We start from the raw sequence: 24736 nt of genomic DNA, 5'->3' as shown, positions 1-24736 counted from the left end.
AAAAAATATTGGTAGCTAGGACCCCACATGAGAAAAATTGGTGGCCAAAATTGGTGGCCAGGGACCGGACCCCCGCATTATAAGAAAATTGGTGGCCAGGGCCCCTTAAACGTCCATACCTTCCCGAAGTCAGCAGCTCTCAGAAAGATGGGGGGCCCGGCTAATCAAGTAAGTGTGGCATGGCAGGGCCCCCCTTACCCTCGGGCCCCCTACAACTGTCCCCCCCCTGAGGGCTGCTCTGATTGTATGCCCGGCTCCCTTTATATTTCCGATACAGAATTATAAATGGTATTTATTCTCTGGGTGTAGCAGGCGTACGGTTCCACATCTTCCTTGTTCTACAAAAACACAAATAAAATCCCGTTAGATCACAGAAACCAACATGTTATTAATCTACAGCAAGAAAAATACTGAGACTTCATAACAGTCAATTGGCTGCTGAATTTTCCTAGAGGAGCCCAGTTGGCAGGTTTTCATTGTACGACCAGTCGAAGCCATGAAGAATCTGTAATTATATATATTTATAAATACTGCTTAGTGATGTCACAGTCAGTGTTTAATGATGTCAGCTGTATCACATGACCCACTGAAGCTTCATTATAATTAGAAATAATGTGGCTCCACCTTAAAACAACAACAACCTTGGAAATTATCTTGGAATTTCATAACCTGTAGATGGAGTCATTTGTCCTTTGTAACTTTTTGACTTCCGAATTCTATAATATTTTACAAGGGAAGCTACATGACTGCAAATATATGATCAGGTATGAGATCTGTTATCAAGAAATCTCCAAATTACAGAGAGGTCGACTCAATTTAATCCAAATAATCCACATTTTTTAAAATGATTTCCTTTTTCTGTGTAATAATAAAACAGTAACTTGTACTTGATCCCAACTAAGATATAATTAATCCTTATTGGAGGCAAAACCAGCCTATTGTGTTTATTTAATGTTTATATGATTTTCTGGTAGACTTAAGGTATGAAGATCCAAATTATGGAAAGATCTATTTATCCAGAAAGCCCCAGGTCCAGGATTATGAATATCAGGTAATATAATATATAATATATATATATATATATATATATATATATATATATATATATATATATATATATATATATATATATATATATATATATATATCCCTCCATTTATCTGCACGCACCACTCAATACAATAATTACCGGGTGCTCACCAAAATCCTCATACTCCACCAGATGAAAGCACTCACGGGTCAGTCATATGAGTACAAATAGCAAAAGTTTTATTCCAACAACCGCATATCTACGCGTTTCGATCCCACTGGACGATCCAGTGGGATCGAAACGCGTAGATATGCGGTTGTTGGAATAAAACTTTTGCTATTTGTACTCATATGACTGACCCGTGAGTGCTTTCATCTGGTGGAGTATATATATATATATATATATATATATATATATATATATATATATATATATATATATTTATATAATATATATTCAGCACATTGCCTTGAATGTGAGAACTAACACTCAAAAACTGCCCAGTGTTCATAAATAAGCATCATGTGACAAGTTTTCGGTGAGCCTTTCCTCAAGAAAGAACAAGGAAGACTGGCCAAATCCACAAGGATGGAACATTAAGGGACAAAGACAATGTGCCATTGGTTTTCTTTTTTTTTTATTATTATTATTTGTGGTTTTTGGGTTATTTAGCTTTCTGTTCAGCAGCTCTCCAGTTTTGGTTGCTAGGGTCTAAATTACCATAGCAACCATGCACTGATATGAGTTAGAGACAGGGATATGAATAGGAGAAGCCTGAATAGAAAGATGAGTAATAAAAAGTAGCAATAACAATATATTTGTAGCCTTACAGAGCATTTCTTTTTTAGATGGGGTCAGTGACCCCCATTTGAAAGCTGGAAAGAGTCCGAAGAAGAAGGCAAATAATTCATAAACTACAAAAAATAAAAAATGATAACCAAATTGTCCCAGAATATCCCTCTCTATGTTATACTGAAAGGCCAATAGAAATGAGTCAGTCATTCTATAACATACTAAAATTAACTTAAAGGTGAACCAATCCTTTAATTGAGGAATACGCCAAGAAGATTTCTTCAAGAACAATTTGGTTGCATTTTTATTTCTTTTACATTTTTTTATTTTTAAAACAATCAAAAATTAAATTTCAGTGATTAATAAATTGAATTTACTTTAGTTTTTTTGTTTTGATTTCCAGCTTTTTTACGAATAAGTCCAAGATCACATCAGGTAGATTGCTTGGCCCCCAGCAGATGGCGACAAAGATTTCCAGCAATTTCATGTATTACTGCTGCCATTTAATGTGGCCACCTAACTAAGGTCTACACCAAGAAAAAAATCCCAACTTAAAATTTAATTTTTTAAAAATCGTTTATTGTATTTTTAAAATATTCAATAATTATGAAATCACATTTCAGAGATTAATAAATTGAATTTCTTCTAATTACTAATTAGATCAAAATCACATCAGGTAGAATGATTGGCACCCAGTAGATGGCAGCACAGATTGTAAGACATTTTATGTATGATTGGTGGTGTTTAAAGGATAAGTAAACCTTAAAAATCATTGAATGTAAACTTGATAAGATCGCTATTCTAAGAACTTTTGCGATGTACATTCATTAATTTTTTGACATATGTAAAAAAACAAGAATGTGCATTAAACTATTTTAGATATAGAATAAATGTACTTTAAAATGTTTTTTTTTCTGGTTACTTTGTTGAAAATTTCTGCAAAATCCATACTAGTCCCACCCATCTCTTCCACTTCCTGCTGCCTCCTTTCCCAGGCTGTGCAGGGGAGTCGGTGGCTCTCAGCTCACTGCACTGTAGGACAGGAACCAATCAGCAGCTAGGCTGACCTGATAGGGAACTGAAGCCTGTCTTTGATGTGATTGCAGGGCTGTGATTGACTGTCCCCCTCCTACTGTGCTTCTGGCAGGGACCGTTAGGACACAACCACCCCTCATTTTAAACAGAGACAGGGACCAGAGAACATTTATTAGGAGCTTCAGTAAAGGGTCAATTTTTAAAGACAATATTAATTTAGACCCCGAAGTAAAACCATCACCATATAGTATACATTATTGATTACTAGTGATGGGCGAATTCGTCCCATTTTGCTTGGCTGAAAAATTTAGAAATTCGCAAAACGGTGTAAAATTCACGAAAAGTGAATTTTGACATCCGCGTTAATTCTGACGCTCGCGTTAAAGTCAATGGGTATCCGAATAATGTTAACGTGCAACGGTTTTGACGTAGGCGACTTTTCCAACCCGTGTCCAAAATTTTTTGATGGCAGTAAATTTTCGGCGGCAAATTTTCAGTTTCACAAATTTTTTCCGCCGGCTGCGAAACATGGAATTTTGCAGCAAATTTGCGCCTGGCGAATTTATTCTCCCATCACTATTGCCTACAAAATAAGGCTTTTTTTTTTCATTTATGCTATATGTCTCCTTTAAAGGATACATCTAACATTCTGACGACCAAGTAGTTAAGGAAGTTGTTAGGAGAAAGAAAGAGGCTGCTCTGATGTTCTTCTGCTTAGGAAAACTATATATATACATATATATATATATATAATTAGAAACCTTTCTCACATCTTTCCTAAGCAGAAGAACATCAGAGCAGTCTCTTTCTTTCTCCTAACAACTTACTTGCTGGCTCACTCCTCAATTTTACAATTACGTATTTTAAAGGTTTACTTATCCTTTAAGGCAACAAATTAATTGAGGAATGGGGAAGAAATAATCTCCCAATTTTAAGAGTATTTCTTTTGCAAATGTTTGTATGTTTAACACTCTAAAAAGAATTACTTCAGTGATTAATAAACTGATTTTCTTTTAATTACTAATTAGATCAAGATCCATCAGGTAGAATTGATTGATTAATTGGCACCCAGTAGTTGGCGGCAGCAATTGTCAGAAACGACATGTATTATTGGTGTTGTTTACAGAGGCAAATTAACTGAAGAATGTACCAAGAAGCACTAACATCCCAAAATGTATTTTGAAACTCTTCAAGAAAGATGAAGTTACACTTTAATGATGAATACTTTTCTGCAAAAAAAAATAAATACACTCGGCATCAGGCAGATTGATTTCCCCCGGAGAAACACTAAGAACAGTCTAGAACTGGTAACCTGGAGAATTAAAGAAGCAGTACAAAAAAATAATGTACCACTTGGATACTGTAGGTAATTTAATGGTTACTTTTTTTGTAATAATTTTGTATTACAATTCCTCCATGATGGTTTCTTTTTTTTTTTTAAATTTTTTAATATTTTTTTTTTAAAAATGTTTCAATAATTTGTAGGGATTTGATTAGCCCAATATTTGTTGTTCCTGTTGCATACAACTCCTACTTCTGTGCGGCTGTCTGTAGCTGAACTAGTAGTTGAACTTCATTACTATTAGGATAAAAGTCACGAAAATAGACAAAATTGAAGTCCGGAAGCGGCAAAAACACCCGAAGCCATGAAAATAGAGGAAGTTGAAGTCCTGAAGTGGCGAAAAGACCAAAGCCACAAAAAAGTCCTGAAGCAGTGAAAAAACCTGAAGTCACGAAAATAGCCGAAGTTGAAGTCCTGAAGCCATGAGTTCAGTTCTACTTCACACCAATGTGTGTGTTTTTTTTTTATTTCAAACCCCTAGCCACTAATGTATTATCTGAATACTCTATAGGCCCCTACCACCAATGTTTTTTTTTTTAAATTGGTGGGGGGCCCTGACCACCAATGTTTTTGTAAAAACTTTTATGGGTGCCCTGACCACCAATGTTTTTGTAAAAACTTTTATGGGGCCCCTGGTGCCGATAGTTTTTTTTAACATATAGGGGGGCCCTGACCACCAATGATTTTTTTTAACTTGTAGGGTGTGCCTGCCACCATTGTTTTTTATAAAAACTTTTATGGGGGCCCTGGCACCACTAGTTTTTTTTTAACTTATAGTGGGGGGCCCTGAACACAATGATTTTTTGAACTTGTAGGGAGGCCCTGACCACCAATGGTTTTTAATAACTTTTACGTGGGACCCTGGCCACCAATTTTTTTTTAATTTATAAGTGGGCCCTGACCACCAATGGCCTTTTATAACTTGTGAGTGAGGGGGTTTACTGTTTTTAGCGCTGGTTTGGACTTTTTACTTTGGTGTTGGGTGGGCGAGATCTGGGGTGGGACATGGGGGCAGGATCTGGGGTGGGCGGGGACCAGGGGGCCCAGAAAATTTAGCTGTACGGGGCCCCGTGATTTCTGATGTCGGCCCTGAGAACAGTTAAATAGAAAGACCACTTGTACACGTAGATCCTATACACTTATAGCAGTTTACTAAGAAGAACTCTGCACCAAAATCTTAGTTTATAGAGTCCCTTTAAATGGAACAAGACTGAACATCAGAAATACATAAAAGAGCAACCATTGCCTATTAGAATCAGCTCTTACCTGATCATTATTATCTTGTTGTGTCACAGTTGTGTTTTTTATTTCCTTGCTTAGACACGTCCTGCAAAACAGACACAGACATATAAGGTTGTATTATAATATTGGGGAAAAAAACCAGCATGTGTATTTTTAGTTGTAATATTGGTGTGTAGGTGCATCTCAGGTCATTTTGCCTGGTCATGTGCTTTCAGAAAGAGCCAGCACTTTAGGATGGAACTGCTTTCTGGCAGGCTGTTGTTTCTCCTACTCAATGTAACTGAATGTGTCTCAGTGGGACCTGGATTTTATTATTGATTGTTGTTCTTAAATCTACCAGGCAGCTGTTATCTTGTGTTAGGGAGCTGCTATCTGGTTACCTTCCCATTGTTCTGTTGTTTGGCTGCTGGGGGGGGAAAGGGAGGGGGTCATATCACAGTAATGAGTTGGTGTGCAAGGCCAATTATAAGCACTAACACAATAAATATCAATAGTTAAATTAAGGGGAATAATCCAAAAAGAAAATCAAGCAAATATAATACAATTACAAAAAGTATTTATTAGGACATATTGGATGAAAGCCTGACGTGCCTGTTGGGGCACCTACTCATAGGCTGAAAAACACAATGCACAATGTACAATGCTTATATAGAGGTTGTACCCAATCAAAGAGTCGCCCATATTCCAACCAATCACAGCAAGTGAAGGTGAATTGCTAATCTGAGTTCTAATTTGCAAATATGATTCATTCACACAATGAGTTGCAGTATACTTTTACAACATAGGCCAAGAGAACATAAAACAAGGGTTACATAAGCATATTCTTGCAGAGAATAAATAGAAAAGAATTTTGGCAAAAACATTCAAATAAAAAAATTCAAAGGGAGAGATTTTTCAAAAAAAGAAATTTTCTCAAAAAATATTTACAATAATACAAGCACAATATATATATATATATATGTGGTCATGAAACTCCTCTGTAACTTATAATATCCTTATAATTTACAAGAGGGGGTAATTTATTCACTTAATATATATATATATATAGGACTAGTTTCACCAAAATTCCCAGTGTTGCTAGTCTTTTTGAATGCTACATACATGGTTTTGCCGTGCACCTGGGTACTCAACAGTTGAAGTGGTGTGCCACCCTACGCACAAATATATATATATATGAAAAATAATAATAAAAGGACAATGCGAAAAAGAATCTCCAATATTTTATTTAGTCAAACGACTAAGGGAACATCACATAAACATACATATTAAGGTTTATTATATTATGCCATTTTAGGCCTATAAATATAAAGGGCCATCCTGATGTATTAGAGAACTCTAAAAATAATAGGTAGTAATGTACATTCAAATTTTAGACTTTTGCCCCAAAATGGTAGTTTGTTCAGCTACCTACAACTGATAACCAATTACTTAAAGAAACACGTGAGGTCAAAATCACTATTAAGACCAAGGGGCTTTCTAGTTTGTAAGTGGAAAATCCACTTGGTTTCCAAGCAAAGTTATTTTGGTATAATATCTCCACCCCGTTTTCTATTTGCTGCTTTGTCTATGCCTATGACAAGCAGTTTGATGATATCACCACCATTACATTCCTGAAAGTGGTTAGCCTCATGAGAATCCAGATTTCCTTTTTTCATGTCTAGAATATGTTTCCTAATACGGTTTTTGAGTGGACGAGAAGTTTGACTCACATATTGAATGTGGCAAACACTCTATTCCAAAAAATACACTACGAATGCTGTGTTGCAATTAATGTAACACTTAGGGGCCCATTTACTAAGCTCGAGTGAAGGAATAGAATAAAAAAAAACTTCGAATTTCAAATGTTTTTTTGGCTACTTCGACCATCGAATGGGCTACTTCGACCTTTTCGACTACTGCTTCGACTTCTAATCGAATGATTCGAACTAAAAATCGTTCGACTATTCGACCATTCGATAGTCGAAGTACTGTCTCTTTAAAAAAAAAACTTCGACCCCCTAGTTCGCCACCTAAAACCTACCGAAGTCAATGTTAGCCTATGGGGAAGGTCCCCATAGGCTTTTCTATCTTTTTTTGGTCAAAGAAAAATCGTTCGATCGATGGATTAAAATCCTTCGAATCGAACGATTCGAAGGATTTAATCGTCCGACCGAATGATTTTTGGTTCGACCGTTCGATCGAACGAATTGCGGTAAATCCTTCGACTTCGATATTCAAAGTCGAAGGATTTAACTTCGACAGTCGAATATTGAGGGTTAATTAACCCTCAATATTTGACCATAAGTAAATTTGCCCCTTAATAGCATATTCCCGGCTGATAACATTAGAAGTAAACATTTTTGTTTTCTTAATATATGCACAAGTGATGCATGTCATTGTCCCGCATTTAAACATACCTTTAGTGCCTAAACAACCTACATTTTTAGTGGTAGGAATTTGAACCAGGCTAAGGGCCAACTGATTGCCTATTGTTGGGTCACTTTTTTATAACCTTTATCTAGAACTGCTTCAAAAATCGAATCGGTTCTCAATATGTTGAGATTTTTCTCAAAGATATTTTTTATACTATTAAACTGGGGACTAAATTCTGTGACGAAATAAATAGGGTTATCATTTGTATTATTTTGTGTATTAACATCTACCCTTTATTATTGCCTGCAACTGGCTGATTCCTTGCATGCGTTATAGCTGGACAGAACTTTAATTTATCTATTATAGGCAAAGTCTAAATGGGTTTCAGAATATCCTCTAGTGCGAAATCTTTGTCGTACTATGTTGGATTGGGACAAGAATTCTTGTGTATCAATACACAGCCTTCACAGCCTCATAAACTGTCCTATCGGTACTGCTTTGATGATATGGGGGTGATATCCCTCAAATTTGCAGTACAGCAGTAAAGAGTTTATCAGAGCACAAGTCACATGACTGGGGAAGCTGGGAAACTGACAATATGTCTAGCCCCATGTCAGATTTCAAAATTCAATACATGGATGCATTTTGAAAAAAAAACATGTTTCCCATGACAGTATCCCTTTAAGTTTTCTTAAGGCAACTCTCCTTATTTTACTTTCCACCCTTTGTTCCTCTTCTCCTATTCAGACAAACATCAGACAGTGGCAAGCCTCCAAGTGCCCCTTCCTATGTGGTATAAGCTTTAGAGCTGTGCAATATGCAAAAGGGGTTTATCCTGACAACATACATTGGGTTTAGAAGACAAAAAAAACCTCATATTTATAGAGCAGAGTCATCTCAGATAAAAAGTCCCCAGTTTTTAAAAGAAGGAAACAAGTATATCAAAGACTTTTCTCAAGCTCATGACTCACATTCACAGGAAGAGGCACATGATTAAGAAAGCCAGGGTTCGGCTTTCTCTAGTATTTCACATCTTTCTGCAACCCCTTCACATACCTGAATCTCGGAGACATTGTCCAGAACAACAGGAATCCTATTATGATGAGGATTACGAGGAAAGCAAGTGGTATCATCGACAATAACAAATATTTATCGCCTAGAGATAAAGAAGATTTTTTTTATTTTGAAAGGTTTTTGTTGAGATTAAAATAAAAATTCAAACAAATCTAAACTTTCCAAAATATTATGTAAGATGAAAAAGTTTCTAAGCAAATGAAATAAAAGATGTCTATTTTCAAAGAGAAGACCAGTAAATGCTGAGCTCTCACCATAAATAAAAGAAAAAAACCTGAAGTTTTTGCAGAAGCATTGAAACGAGTGGGCCTATTTTTGTGTGTACTTTACGGAAGCTCTTTGCAGCAGGGCTAACATTGAGCACCTCTCATCGGTATATATAAACTCCTTTTATTTATCTTTAAATATATAGAAGCTGAAAAAAGTTTTGGGTTTTGGACCAGTAAATGCGACCTGATTATTGACTCTTATCAATGTTCTTTAGATCTGATGGTAAGTTGAATAATGAGGTGGTGTTCTTCTGCATTCTAAAATTATTTGCATTTTTGCTGGTTCTTTTATTACTATAGAGGAGTCTTTCTTCATTTCTAAAATCTGATGTCAGTCTTTAGCTGGTTAGAATTAACACATCACACCAAAGGACTAATAGGTCTTTGACAAATGTCCTTGCCTCTGCTCTAAATGTAGAAGAATTCAGACACCTTCATACTACTAACCCTGAGGACTTCACAACCCAGTAGAAACTCATTTCCAATGCCAACGTAGCAATGCGACACACATAAAAAAAATGGCAGTTGACTATCTGCCAGTACAATAGCTTTTGAAAAAGAATTCCACAAGTTCGAATACCTGAAGATGAAACCTCCTTTGTTCTAATGAAAAAGATTGCCCTTATGTGATGTCCTCTAGAACTATCTACTGGTCTATAAAGCAACACCACTGTTCTAAATTCTTTGGCCTCTTAATTTTAAGGGGGTTATTTACTAAACTCTGAAATTATCTCAATATTTTATTTAAAAAAAACACAACTAAACTCCCATGCCTGATTTGACCTTATTTATTAAATAAAAAACTTGAAAAGAACCCAATAAAATTGAACAAAAACCTGAATTGTCTGATTTTTTTTATCCTGAATCGCTTGAATTTTTCAGGGGTTTTGCCTGAAATCCTTTTGATTACCAGGCTAAACCCAGCGCAAACATGATATCTTCAAATTGGGATAGGTGCCTCTCCCATTGACTTATACAGGACCTCGACAGGTCTGAGATGGCGAATTTCCAGATTCAGCATTTTGACAGCATCAGGGTACAATAAATATCAAAAAGGAGGTTTTTTTTTATCTACGAAAAATTAGAGTATTTTCTCTCAAAAGCCTAACCAGGTAAATTCGAGGTTTAGTAAATAACCCCATAAATGTTGTATTAGCAACAATACTCCTGAGAAAGGATTAACTAAATGACAACAAATAATGATTATAATAATACCAGGATAAATATAAAAGAATGAAATGAAACAATTACTTTCACCAATTGTTATTGGAAGGTCCATACCTTTATTCGGTGGAATTGATATGGAATGGTTTTGAGGTTGTGCAAATGTGGGATGAGACACAAGACAAGTGACTTGGGTGACATTGTTGCTGGTTACAGTGTATGTGCTGGTAACTGTCCAGCTCCTATCTGGCTGCATTGCTGTGTTTGTACTGATGGAACCAACTGCTTCTGCCGTCCACCACATATTTGCTGCTGGATTCCCCCCATGTGCCCGGCACTCAGGAACCCCAAGTTTGTTTAATAGCAATGTCACTGAAGGCTCAACTGAAAAACACAAACACAAAAATGAGCATTAAAACAATAATAATTTAAGGGGTTGTTCACATTTGAATGTACTGTTAGTATGATGTAGAGAATGATATTCTGAGACAATTTGCAATCGGTTTTCATGTTTTATTATTTGTGGTTTTTGAGTTTTTTATCTTTTTATTCAGCAGCTCTCCAGTTTGCAGTTTCAGCCATCTGGTTGCTAGGGTCCAAATTACCCTAGCAACCATGCATTTATTTGAATATAACACTGGGATACCTGGGAGAGGACCTGAATAGAAAGAGGAGTAAAAAAAAAAAAATAGCAATAACAACACATTTGTAGCCTTACAGAGCATGTGTTTTAGATAGGGTCAGTGACCCCCATTTAAAAAGCTGGAAATAGTTAGAAGAAGAAGGCGAATAATTAAGAAACTATAAAAAACAAACAATGAGGACCAATTAAAAAGTTGCTTCTAATTCACCATTCTATAGCATAGTAAAAGTTAACTTAAAGGCGAACTACCCCTTTAAATAACGTAGTTGGTGCTTAAAGGGTAACTCCACAAAAACATAACTTGAGCTTTTTGAAAAGTAAACATAATTTGAAGCAACTTTGCAATATACATCATTTAAAAACATATGCAGACCTTTCATGATTTTTAATCTTCTGCTGATCTGTCTGACTACTTTGCTGAGCTGCCTGACTACTGTTACTTTGTATCAACAGCCATCTGTCCTCAGCCTGCATCCTCCAAACCCCACAATTCCCTGCATACGTGATTTTAATAAGGAACAGACATCACAGTGCAATGCATTGTGGGTTATGTAGTTCCTGCATATTGTCTGAAAACTATGGAGAAGTTGTTACAATTTGTAACATCAGTTTAGTCCTTTCTTTCTCTGCCAGGATTTCAAATGATGGAAAAAGAGAAGAACTGTTAAACAGGTGGATTTCAGCATGTATTCATACTTATTGAAGAAACAGGTAACTGTGATGGGTATATTAGAGGTTTCTGTTTTATGTGGGACTCTTTATCAATTGGTTTGGAAGCCGGAGTTCCCCTTTAAGTACAAGATTCAAAGAGATTTTGTGGCTACATTTGCTACTTGTAGACCCTAGTGTCTACTATAAGTTCCGACACAGCTGTATCAGATCATAATAGCTTTGTTCTGAACTTTAACGTTGATTTTATTCTCTTCTCCAGAACTGAAACTAAGGAAGAGTAATAATTGAAATAAACCACGTTGGTCTTTGTGCTTGCTCGCATAGCCATAGGGAAAACGTAAAGAGGTTTCCATTGGGATCAATGACCAATAAAGAGTAAAAGTTTGTTCTTTACCTAGCACCTGTAGAGAGATTTGGTTGATGAAGGTCCCTTCTGCAGTTACAATTTCACAGGTGTAGGTCCCATCATCAGTTACTGTAGCGTTATATATCCTGAGGGAGGTGCTGTTGAACTCAGTCCTGTCACTGCAGTTACTAAACTTTTTGTTTTCTGCCTTTGAATAATAGCAGTGAGTATTATCCAGCCGACGGACCTTCCAGGTGATCATTATGATGGAGTCTCTTGTAGGCACCTTGTGTTCACACTCCAGTATTGCTGTTTCTCCTCTAAGAACAGACACTGCTGAAAACAGCAAAGACATTACAATGTAGAATCCTTTCTTTCTTTTATTTGGAAATATAAAAGCATGCAAGTACAGTATCTGCAGTACTGTATTTATTTAAACTACCTATATAATTATTAAAGTTTTCAATAGGAATCAAATCATTGTAAAGGTTACATTTTCTTTTTATTTAAGTTGCTCTCTAGCAATAAAGTTCACGTATTTACCTACAATTGCCTCTAGAGCCCTGAGCTAAGTAGAACCCAAACCAAGTCTCAATCTTCACCCAGTCTCTGAAAAATAAATAAGTAGAGCTGTGTTGGCATATATATGCATAATGGTAGAGTCCGTGGAGTAGGGGTGTATCTACAGAAGAAGCAGACCCTGCAGCTGCAGGGGGCCCAGGAGGTATAGGGGCCCCACAATGCCCTAATTCATATACAATTTCAATGAATATTGGTAAAACAGGTCAATCTCTTTTTGGGGGCCTGAAAAATACTCTGCTGTGGGGCCCAGTAATATCTAGTTCTTATAATTGGCTTATAATTGGAAAGCTTACTGCCTGTTTTGCTGTAATTTTCCCTATACAGTGTCAGACTGGGCCGGCGGAACACCGGGAAAAAACCCGGTGGGCCCCAGGCTCTTGTGGGCCCTGCCGGGCCAGATCCGTGGCCAGATCAATGGCGCGACCCCTCTTTGTCGGGGGTAGCGGTAAAATCAAAATTTAGCGTGTGCGCACTAACGTGTCCCTGCGTGCATGCGCACTGACATGCATACGCATGTACCCGGCACCGTGTGTATGCACAGACGCGGTGCACCGGAGCTGGAGGGGGGCCCTGGCCCAGTAGCCCCGGTGGGCCCCAAGCCCCCCAGTCCGACTCTGCCACTATAGAAGAGATGCAAAAAAAAAGTTTGCAGAATGAAGCAGATAACAAAAATACTGCTCAATATGAACATCGCTTTCACTACTAGCTACAGTTAAAAGCAGTAGTCCTGCAATATCTTAATTTCCTCACTGCCTGAGTCTAGAGAAGAAATCCGGAGTCTGCAAATATCTGTTCAGCAACAGCCGCACCATTCTGTTCTCTGCTCAGTTCACACCTTTATCATTGAACATGTGTGGGTTTTCAGCCCAAGGTGATAGACATACATAATCCAATTGCTCGCAGGTCCATTCTACTGTACTGACCACATATGGATTATGAAAAGCCACAATGACTGTGTATGCCACACTCAGTAAAGGATCGCAGTGAAGGTAAACTCAAGAGGAAATGGCAAATAAGTCTAAAGAAGCATTCAGACATATTTATGGTGACTTTGTCCACTTGATCTACTTTTTCATTGCCACCCATAGAGGCTAATACTTATTCCACTAGCAGGACAAGCCGTATGGCAGGTCCTACTCATGCTGACATGAGAGTCAGATACAATGTATGATCATCATTTAAATGAGCTATTTGGAAACAGATGCAAAGGTAATGTTTTTTAAAATGGTATTTTGGACGATATTGCAGTGTTAGGGATTCTCCATTATGCTTTTGTGACAGCAGAACCAATTAATCCTTGATGTGGACATAAGGGGGTATATTTATTAAAGAGTAAAGTTAGAGATCACCACAGTCCTCTAGAGTGAAATTCTGGCACTTTCCATTAATTTTTATAGGATTTTTAAAAGAGTATTTATCAATGGGTGAACAAGAAAGTTCATCCTTTGATAAACGCCTTTCAAAATCCCATAGAAATGAATGAAGAGTGGGGGGATTTCACTCTAGCGGACTGTGGCGATCTTTAACTTCACTCTTTGATAAATATACCCCAAGACAGTGCTGTTCAACTTCTGTGGTACTGAGGGCCGAATTTTTTTCGGCCTACATAGTGGAGGGCCGATAATGGAAGCCAGTGTTGACCACTCCCTGTTGTTAAACCACACCCACTTTAAACCACACCCATGTTGCCACAAGATCATGTCCACATTAATTGTGGTATAACACCAAAAAACAGGGCACACACAGGCAGAGTATGTCACACACAGGCAGAGTATGTCACACACAGGAGCATATGGAAGGCAGAACAGAGCAAGAGACAGGGAAACCTATCAGGGCCACTCTAATATGTACTACATACAGTGACACAGTGTTGGTGCCCCATTAGCATTTTATATAAAGTGTGAACAGGTGAACAATGTGTCTGGGTCTCAGGTGTGAACAGTACAGGGCTTTAGGGGTGTGAACAATAGAGGTTTTACAGGTGTGAACAATACAGGGGGATCACATGTATGAACAATACAGGGGATTAAATTCTGAATTTTAGGTTTAAACAATGCAGGGGCCAGTTAATCTCTCTAGAAAGCTTTCACGTGTTAAACAAACACAGCAGGTAGGTCGGTGACCACACAAGGGGGGTCACGGGCTGCATGCGGCCCGCGGGCCGCCAGTTGGACAGCCCTACCCCAAGGTATAAATTTTCTGCCCTTTTTGTTTTAAGATGCCATTTTTTAAATTTAACATTATATGTGCCAGAAAAACTTAAAATACAATATGACAGTAGCCTCTGACTTGGTCCCTCTCCATCCACTGCTTTGTTGTCTCCTGTTGGGAGGAAAGTCCCACAGGTTAGGTACCTAGTCCATAAAGTCTACAAATAAAGTATATTGATTCATCGGACCTCAAGAGAAGACCATGAGAGACTGCAGAAAAACAATCCAACTGCAGAATATTGAATTTTATCACATGATACCTTATGATATATCAAATAGAATATATATATATATATATATATATATATGTATATATATATATATATATATATATATACAGTTATGGGACCCGTTATCCAGAATGCTTGGGACCTTTGGTCTTCATACCTTAAGTCTATTAGAAAATCATGTAAACATTTAATAAACTCCAATTGGGATTAATTATATCTTAGTTGGGATCAACTACAAGCTATGGTTTTATTATTACAGAGAAAAAGGAAATAATTCTAAAGATTTTGGATTATTTAAATAAAATGGAGTCTATGAGAGACAGCCTTTACATAAGTCAGGGTTGCCTGGATAACAGGTTCCCGGAAACTGGATCCCATACCTGTACTGTATATATAATCCTGAAGAGATCAGCTTGTGCATGTATGGTTTCATATGGTGTCAAGCTTAACTACATGGAATAAACACAAAAAACATTTTTCCTACAAGTGGGTATATGTTTTTTTCTTTTTTTGTCAGAGCTTGTGCACCATAACTAACCCATTGTATCAAAAATGCTCAGTAAGAAGTATGGTGAGTTGCCCATATAAGGAAAAGCTTGCTCTTCGGGTGAGACGATCCCTGGCCACTGAAATGCTAACGAAAATCAGTCCTCTTCAGGGTTATGTGCAACCATAACAATGATCAGTGTAGTCATTAGACAACTGGATATTATGCCTGGGATTAATGTCCTAAATCTGAATGGATACTTTATCTATTGACATAGACTAGATGCTGTTTGGTCATAAAGGACTAAATTTGTCCACTGTTGCCTTTCTTTTAATGCCTTGATCCCTGCACTTTGTGCTTCATCCAAGAAAGGAGCAAATGTCTGTTTAGCACTTGGTACTTATACAGATGAGTAATCTCAAATGCATGGTTTAAGGCATTTTAGGTTTTCCATCTTGCACCATAAATTAATCCTAATATCCTAATATCAATTTCTTCATTCTTTGTTGTTCATATGGCACTGGTGGTTAAAACTAAGTAAGCCTTATCAGAAAGATCCATCTAAATATACCAGTAAACCCCCAAAGTAGTGCTGCTCTGAGTCCCCTATCAAAAGAAACACTGCATTTCTTTCCTTCTATTGTGTACTCATGGGCTTCTCTATCAGACTTCCTGCCTTCACTTAAACCTCATTGCCCTGGGCAAGAGCATGCTCAGTTTACTCCTCTCCCCACACACCTCCCTTCTCTACTGTAATCTGAGCCCAGAGCAGGGAGACTCAGGCAGGAAGTGATGTCACACCATATTATTACTGCAGCTGCTATCCTAAACAAACAGAAAGCTTCTAGAGCTTTTTACTCAGGTATGGTAAAACATTCTACAGAATAAATATAGCATTCTAGCTTGCACTATTGCAGCTAATCTATTGGCAATAAAATGCCTCCGTAGCTTTCCTTCTCCTTTAAGAGATAGGGCACGTAATATACAAGACCACAGTCCTCAGTGTACTACTTTCTCCCCGTGTGGGGTCCCAGGGCTTAGAAAATAATAGGCAGCAGTTTCTTTGGGACTTCTCCACCTCTACACTATTTTCCTTTTCCTACTGAAATTTCCTTGAATGTTGGTCCTGGTTCCTTTTTTGTTAAACTATATTATTAATGAATTACCTTGTGATTTTATAATGCACTAGCACTTGCATAAATTAATTATTTTGAACCACACCCAGTCGGCAACTGAGTAACGGTTGAGCACTTGCACTTTATAATTTCTTGGAATCTTGAATCTATTGCTTATAGATTAAGTCCGCACTGGCTATTTTTAATACACAGAAAAAGCAACTTTATGCTTCTCTGAACTTGTCTTGTTATTTATTTAAAGCCTATCAAAAGGCTTTTTATCAATCAAGCTAATCTTTTTTATTAGCACAAGCACTTTATAATTATCAACTCATTGGTTCACTATATAATTTAGATAAGTTAGTTAATTTATTTGAGAGTACGGGGGCTCTTACTATCTTTTTCTTTTGAATAATTGGCAACAGTAATTCACGCCTCCTATCCTCCACAAGGTAACATTTAAACCTAAGGACTGCCTTTCTTCCTTGTCATTCGATTCTTGGGGGCAAATTCACTAAGCGCCGAAGCGCCTAACGCTAGCGTCAATTCGCTAGCATTGGGCATTTTCGTTACTTCGCAAATTCACTAACGAACGCTGGCGTAAATTCGCTAGTGTTACTTCGCACCCTTACGCCTGGCGAATTTTCGCTACGGACGTAATTACGCAAATTCACTAACGCGCGCAGTGTACTGAACGCTACCTTTTACGCTAGACTTCCTTCGCCACCTCAGACCAGGCGAAGCCCAATAGAGTAGATAGGGATTGCATCAAAAAAAGTTCAAATTTTTTCTAAGTCTCAAAAAACGCTGGCGTTTTTTCTATATTATGGGTGATAGGCTGAAAAAGAATTTTTTTTGGGGCTCCCCTCCTTCCCCCCTACATTTCCTAACTCATGGCAACTTAACTATACAGTGGGCACATGTGTAGGGCAAAATAAAAATTTTATTTGATGTTTTGAAGGTTTCCCAGGCATTTGTAGTGATTCTACGTATTCCTCCATTGAAATTTGAATTTGGCGCTGTATGCAAATTAACCATCGCTAGCGTAACTTCGCTTCGCTTAACGAATCAACGCTAGTGCAACTTCGCAACCTTACGCTACCCCTGTGCGCAACTTCGGATTTTAGTGAATTTGCGGAGCGCTGGCGAAACTACGCCTGGCGAAGTGTGGCGAAGTGCGGCAAAGTGCGGGGAAGTTACGCCTAGCGCAACTACGAATCTTAGTGAATTTGCCCCTTGATATCTGCCTGCCTCGACCCAGCCTGTCTGACGATTCTTTTGCCTACTCCATTTGTACCGTGACCTTCGGCCCAAAAGACTCTGCTAACAGCCGTGCCCCTTTGCCAGCCAGAACATCTCGCCTTGCACCCCTCGTTAAGTCCAGGTGGCACCCAAGTAAGCTGAGGGCTCCTCCCGAAGCCCAACGGTGGTCACACTACTGGTGAAGCCGAGCCGAGCAGGGTGCTTGGCATTTGTTCTGGTATCGGGTGCCGGCCGTGACACTTTTATTGCATTGCGAATTCTTAAATGAACCTTTAACATCTGCTCTGGAGTTTTGTATATACATTTTGTCTCAAAAAACGGTTTGCAATTGTGAAATTTTATTTCCTTAAATCCCTTCCTAAAATCTCTTTTAGGGGTTGCATTTTTTTAACCCACAATCTAACTGACAAAATATGTTTTTGAATAAGTCCTTGCTCCATTTATTTATTTTTATCAAAAATTCTTGGGAATATCTCAGAATTCAGTACTTTGCCGTTCTTAAAAGTACTCCAGAGTATATAAATTGCTTTCACATAGTTATTTCACAAGAACTTTTAAAACTGGTCCATTTTTCCATCTTTCACAATTTAGCTATTTATAAAAATTCGTTTCCAATACAACATAGCAAAATGAGTCACAAGTTATTAATCATCGTTTGTCTTACTTTAACCCTACAATCCCTTTTTAAATTTTCTCAAACGCTGATCGCAGAATGTATTTTTGACATTTCCCCCAGGATTATTTTATTTATTTTTATTTATTTTTTTATTTTCTAGTTGTTTTTGTTTTTTATAGTTTTTTTTTGTCTATTTTTATCATTCAAGTCATTTTGAAACTTATCCCCATCAGTACCTCACACACACAAACAAGCCAAAGAATATTTGGAGAAAAATAATGTATCTCCCTATTACACATATTTAAAGGAAGAATATTTGTTTTTGAAGAAAAAATTTGAAGCAAGATTTTTTTTCTTCTCACTCACAAATACCAAGAGAATGTCACTGAGGGAAGAAAATGTACCAAGAAGAGTATCATAACGTTTCTCTCTCTTTCTTTTGACCTGGGGAAAAAAATGTCAAAATAATTGTCCTACTTGGCAAATTTTCTTTTTCTTCGATGATTTTGAAATCATTTAGAAAAAATCTATATTTTTAAGTTTAGGAGCCGCTTCTAGCCCAATATGTTCAGTGGTTATAAACAGACGTTTTCTCAGTCTGAATGTAATAAAACAATTACAAAAAAACCCTTATTCCGCTGTCAAGCTAAAGAATGAGATAACAATTTCAGTTTAAATTCAAAACTGTTTCAAAGACAAGGGTAATTATAAAAAAAATCAAGGCCCTCGGCAAGGTTGTTTAGAATTCTTTACTACATATAATTTTTGAGGGTGACTTTGTAGAAGGATTTTATTTTTAAAGAAAGACCACATTTTTTAGGACGAGCTCTAAATTTTAAGAACTGTCAAATTTGTTTAGGTGAATATATATTTTTGAATATAAAAACAAGATTTGTTTTACCTTTAGACATACAGAAAAGATACCTGGTATAAGGCCCAGACATCGATTTAGATTTTTCAATACAGGGAACTCCCTTTGATATAAAGGTCAGGGTTGTGCAACTCGGGAAAGATCTCCCCTGGGGTTCAGACTCCCACGGGTTACTAGAAGTGACTCAGAAACACACACCTACCTACCAGAGATACCGTCTTGTCATGCCGCACACTCAGGATGTGCCACACATACAGGAATAAATTGTTTCCAGTGCACTTTTTTTCTTTCTCTTTCACTAAAGCATAAATATAGATGTATGAGATGGCGAGCTTCTCAACCCAGCAAAATATATCAGCCCTATGTTTAGATATCCTGCAACAGTTAAAATAATTCAATTAATTTTATTTTAATGGCTCACAACTATTCTGCAGTTGTTATATAATGTCATCCAAATGATCCAGCAGAGCTAATGGACAAGGGAACCTAAAATCACTTTTTCTTTTTCAAAAAAACCCCATCAGCCTCTTCCAGTGCAGATAGTACAATTGTGCTTTCGGTTCTATAACGTCAATCCAGAATTTCAATGTCATTGTATCATTGTAAGTCGGTTTGTCTGTTACAAGTACCAGAGAACTATCTTAACCTTTAAAGGGGCAGATATATCAAGGGTCGAATATCAAGGGTTATTTACCATCGATATTTGACTGCCGAATTAAAATCCTTTGACTTCGAATATCGAAGGATTTTGCGCAATTCGTTCGATCGAAGGAATAATCGTTCGATCGAAGGATTATATCCTTGAATCAAACGATTCGAAGGATTTTAATCCATTGATCGAAGGATTATCCTTCGATCAGAAAATTGTTAGCAAGCCTATGGGGACCTTCCCCATAGGCTAACATTGGCCTCGGTAGGTTTTAGGTGGCGAACTAGGGGTTCGAAGAAATTTTTAAAGAGACAGTACTTCGATTATCGAATGGTCGAATATTCGAATGATTTTTAGTTCGAATCGTTCGATTCGAAGTCGAAGGTCGTAGTCGAAGGTCGAAGTAGCCAATTCGATGGTCGAAGTAGCCAAAAAAAACATTCGAAATTCGAACTATTTTTCCTCTATTCCTTCACTCGAACTTAGTGAATGGGCCCCTTAGAGTTTCTTTGAAGTACTCCCAACATGTTAACAATTAGTCTAGGAACTAGGTTTGGTTATTATTCCATTCTTTCACTGAAATAACTGGTTGAAAGGTCAGTGAAACCATAACAACTAAAAAAAACTATTACAATTCCACACTAGAGAGTTAGGTTGGACTGGCCACCATACTATGTTCCACCTTGGTTTTGTGCTTGGTTTTATTTTATTTTTGTCTGCTTGTAGCAGAGTGAGGTGCTGCAGGCTGTCCAGCTGGGTTTGAATAGCCTCAGGTGGCTAATTAGTAGTCCTTAAAACCAGGGTTGGACTGGGCCGGTGAGACACCAGGAAAAAACCCAGTGGGCCCCCGGCTCTAGTGGGCGCTGTCGGCCCAGATCCGCAACCTTGATTTCTTCCCAGGGCTTCTGTCCCAGGGCCCCACCTCCGGACCCTGAGGGCTAATGCCTCAGGGCCTCCTGTCCAGAAGCCGCACCACCGCGCATGTGCGCAGGTCCGCACTCGTGCATGCACATCAACGCACACATGCGCATTAGTGCACGCAGCTTTCTGCCACGACCAAACAGTGTGTTGGGGGGAGAGGAGTGTAACTGGATGGGAGGCCCTGAGGCAGCAGCCCCAGTGGGCCCCGGGCCCCCCAGTCTGACCCTTTTTAAAACCCAGGCCGGTCAGTCTCTCAGGATCTCTGAATGGGAGAGACACACAGAGAAGGTCTGGGATCCTGACGTTAAGGAACCTATGTACCTGTACACACATGGACACTCACGGGAAGGCCTGTAATTCAGCTGTATTTTTGTTGTTATTGAAACTGATACTGGTAAATAAAAACTGCCCTTATTTTGTACCTGTTTGGTGCCGACTGAAGTAAAAGTAATTTTTTTCTTTTAGAGACTTTTGCTGCCCTGACGTTTGCTCTGTGGGAACCTGTCATACTGCTTCTTTTACTGTTCTGTATCTTTCACATCTTCTTCATGTCTCTAATGCAGCGGGGGGGGGGGGCAATCTTTACCGTCATGTGGTCTTCACTTTTAGTAAAGTGTGGGCATCAGGGTCTACAACCTTGTCTGTTATGATTGCATGGAAAATGTTACTTCATTTCCTTTAATGGAAATTAACAGTGTTGTATTTCATTACGTAACATCAATGTATGAGAAATACAGATACTGTAGTAACAATGCTGGACTTCTGTAATCTATTGATCACCCACTCAAAGTCTACTGGTAGATCCAGATCTACCATTTGGCCACCCCTGCTCTACTGTTTTCTCCATTTATGTTCTCCTCAGCTGTAGTGGGGTTACAGTGGATGCAATTTAGAACTGAATGTAGGGTGGTCACATCCCAAAGCTACATCTATAATCTGGCTTCTCTATTAATATCATTGTCATCAAATACTATGTTAACTGACCTCGACCAATAGGGTAAGGTGGCTCCAGTGTGACTGGACAGAAGGACGCAACACTGTTATTGCGCACGAGAAACAACTTATTGGGGGGAATTCACAAAAGTGTCGGGAACGAAAAAATGTCTTTAAAATGTCGTAGAAAGTGTCGTAGCAACAGCCGACAAATTCACTGAGCATTTCTCCTCCAGTTTTCCGACATGTGCGACACTTTTGAATTAGTGTCGTTAAAAGTGGGCGTGGTTTTTTCGGCGCCACTTTTCCCGTCATTTTTATGAATTACTTGTAAACTCATTTTTTTTACCGACAATTTTTGAGACACTTTAGGCTCTCCAAAATGAAAATGTCAGACAAATTGTCGTTTAAAAAGTCTTGGTAAATGTCGTTTGTACGATGAAAAGATATACGACATTTTAGAAAATTGTCAGACTTACGAGACATTCAGAGATGGTAACATCTGCCTTTGTGAATTTGCCGTACGTACGACATTTTACAAATTTGTCGACCGCCACTTCTGGGTTACTTTTTTTACCGACACTTTTGTGAATTCCCCCCATAGAGTTTACATTGGTTTAAGGGTGGCACTGTTATTAGAAGAGAGCTTGTATTGAAGTGAGGGTGCTGCAGAAAATATTCTGGAGTAATGTTGGGCCAGTCCAACCTAGTTTGACATTTTAAATGCTTTTTAAGTTAATATGGTTACTAGAGTTACCTCAGTGAAAGATCGGAAGATAAAAAGGAGAGAATAATAAACAAAAAGTAAATATAAATCTAGCTCCTAGTGTCTAGATTAACGTTAGAGAACATCAAAGAAACATAATTCACTGCATACTCTTAGTAACGAGCTTCTTATTAAGGCACCATTTCTAAAGGAATACACAGTTGACTGGTACCTGTAACAGACAAACTATCCTTTTGAGGTACAGTGACAATTACATTTGGCATCTAAACCTACCAAAACCACAGGTAATATATTTAAAAAAACAATTGCATACAAAGTTAGTCTTCTTCTGACAATATATAACAATATGTACTATATAACTCTTGAGAACAAGTATATGAAGGATAAAAAGTGAGTCTTACCTGCTGTCACCACAGAAATAAATAGCACCAGGCAGACCACAAGGCTCATGGTTTGTAGAAAGGACATGTTAGAATGACTTCAAGCTGAACGGTACATCATTGCTCGGTGTCAGCCGGCTGTGGTCATTGTGTTGGCTGCAGAAGGTTTCTGGCCACATCAGAAGAGAGAGACGCTGTTCTGTTCCAGACTGATTAGTGCCGCTCTCTGCTGGAGAGTTTCCTATATTAGACTGTGCATGCTGATTGAGATTTCCTGTGACAGATCTTCAGACGACATTCAGGAAATGTGGAATGTATTACATCGACATGACTTTTGATGTGTTCATATGCCCTAGTTTACACACACACATTTTCACTTGCACTATAGAACCGCTTGTTAATTCTGGCGTGGGACCTGTTATCCAGAATGCATGGGATTTGGATTATATGGATAAAAGGGAGTCTATGGGAGACGGTCTTTCCATAATTCAAAGCTTTCTGGATAACGGGTTTCCAGATAATGGATCCCAAACATGTATATATTTTTTACATTTCCTAGTCACTTATATACATATATATCTACATTTTAGGACAGGGGTGTCCAAAAGGTAAATCGGGATCTGCCAGTAGACCTTTAGCTGGTGATCAGTAGACCTCTAGACTCTATCAACAAACAGCTTGTCTATATCACCCTCCAGTTTCATGCTTTTTATTCATGAATATGTTAAGGTTTCTTAAGAAATAGTTGTTTGTATAATATAGTAATATACATTTTCTCATAAATCAATATTTATAAAATATTTTCCCTGGAACAGAATGCTAACAATGCTTTTATGGCATCATAATGGGACATCGTCACTAAAAGTAGACCTAGCATTAGTAAAGTATGGACACTCCTGTTTTAAGATAAGGGCGGATGAGGTACAATCTCATGTCACTTTAAAGTTCCCCTGGGATAAATATGGAGTCTGAGGGGTGTAAAAATAGAAGTAGCAGCCTCTGTGACGGTTGGGATGCCCAGTACTGTAGAGGTTCCAGTGGAACCCTAATTGATTAATCTAAAATGATAAAATACAAGGGAACACTTTAAATATTTACAACAGTTTCTTGGAAGACAATTGTGTTTTCTATATTCAGAATGGCTTCTTTTGGCCACTTTGTATAAAAAACTATATATACAGCAGGACACTTGTCTGAGGGATTAAACTAGTAAGCAGGGTAAACGCACTATGTCTCCATTCAACCAGCTAACTGGTTAGCTTTTTTACAAAGGACTGGACAGAGAGCTAAAGCACAGTTTTTTCACTTGGCTCCCTCTTAAGCAGTCAGCACCCAACAGCTATTTGTGCTCCCAGAATGGAGTGTAAGGAGCTGTGCTTTCCTATGAATTCTTCTCTGCCTGCGTTCAGCGGCACTGTATTCATGAAGGACAGGTGATGGGCACACAGTTTACTGCGCTTGGATGCATAAGCATTTGGAGCATCATTGGGCACAGGGGTAGCCCTGTAATAAATGCCTAAGGCATTAAAGAACACCTATCACATAAAAGCCAGAGGTACAGGCTAACAGCCCACAATCTGTATTTGTGGAAATAATAGTATTTTTTAAAGAAGTGAAATGGACAGAGTGCTGTTCCCCCCTTACCAGTGCTGTTGGCCATGCTGGGCGCATGCAAGCACATAATGTGTGAATGGTCTGGCTCACTCATTATACACATGTGAAACGCCCGATACTTACCTCATATGCAAGCTCCTAGTGGGCAAAGCTTGGCAACTACTCCTTATGCACATG

The 24736-nt window shown here is 38.1% G+C and overlaps 1 protein-coding gene across 2 annotated transcripts; it reads right to left on the bottom strand.

Annotated features, from left to right (window-relative positions):
* Positions 1–127: 127 nt before the first annotated feature.
* Positions 128–23208, bottom strand: LOC108707832 (cell surface glycoprotein CD200 receptor 1). 2 transcript variants are annotated; one of them, XM_041581436.1, is made up of 6 exons: positions 22967–23208; positions 12010–12294; positions 10418–10684; positions 8850–8949; positions 5466–5526; positions 128–338 (listed from the first exon to the last, which is right to left on the bottom strand). In XM_041581436.1, exons 1-6 carry the CDS (start codon positions 23031–23033, stop codon positions 261–263), a joined length of 858 nt encoding a protein of 285 aa, XP_041437370.1. In that variant the 5' UTR covers positions 23034–23208; the 3' UTR covers positions 128–260. The 2 variants fall into 2 exon arrangements, with proteins under 2 accessions (XP_041437370.1, XP_018101344.2); XM_018245855.2 differs by having other exon boundaries at positions 129–338; positions 12010–12297; positions 22967–23206.
* Positions 23209–24736: the final 1528 nt, after the last annotated feature.

This window comes from Xenopus laevis, chromosome 2L (assembly GCF_017654675.1).
Source record: "Xenopus laevis strain J_2021 chromosome 2L, Xenopus_laevis_v10.1, whole genome shotgun sequence".
In the NCBI taxonomy this organism is placed as follows: Eukaryota; Metazoa; Chordata; class Amphibia; order Anura; family Pipidae; genus Xenopus; species Xenopus laevis.
Note: the sequence above shows the minus strand (reverse complement) of the source record. Positions and strands in the feature narration are given on the sequence as shown.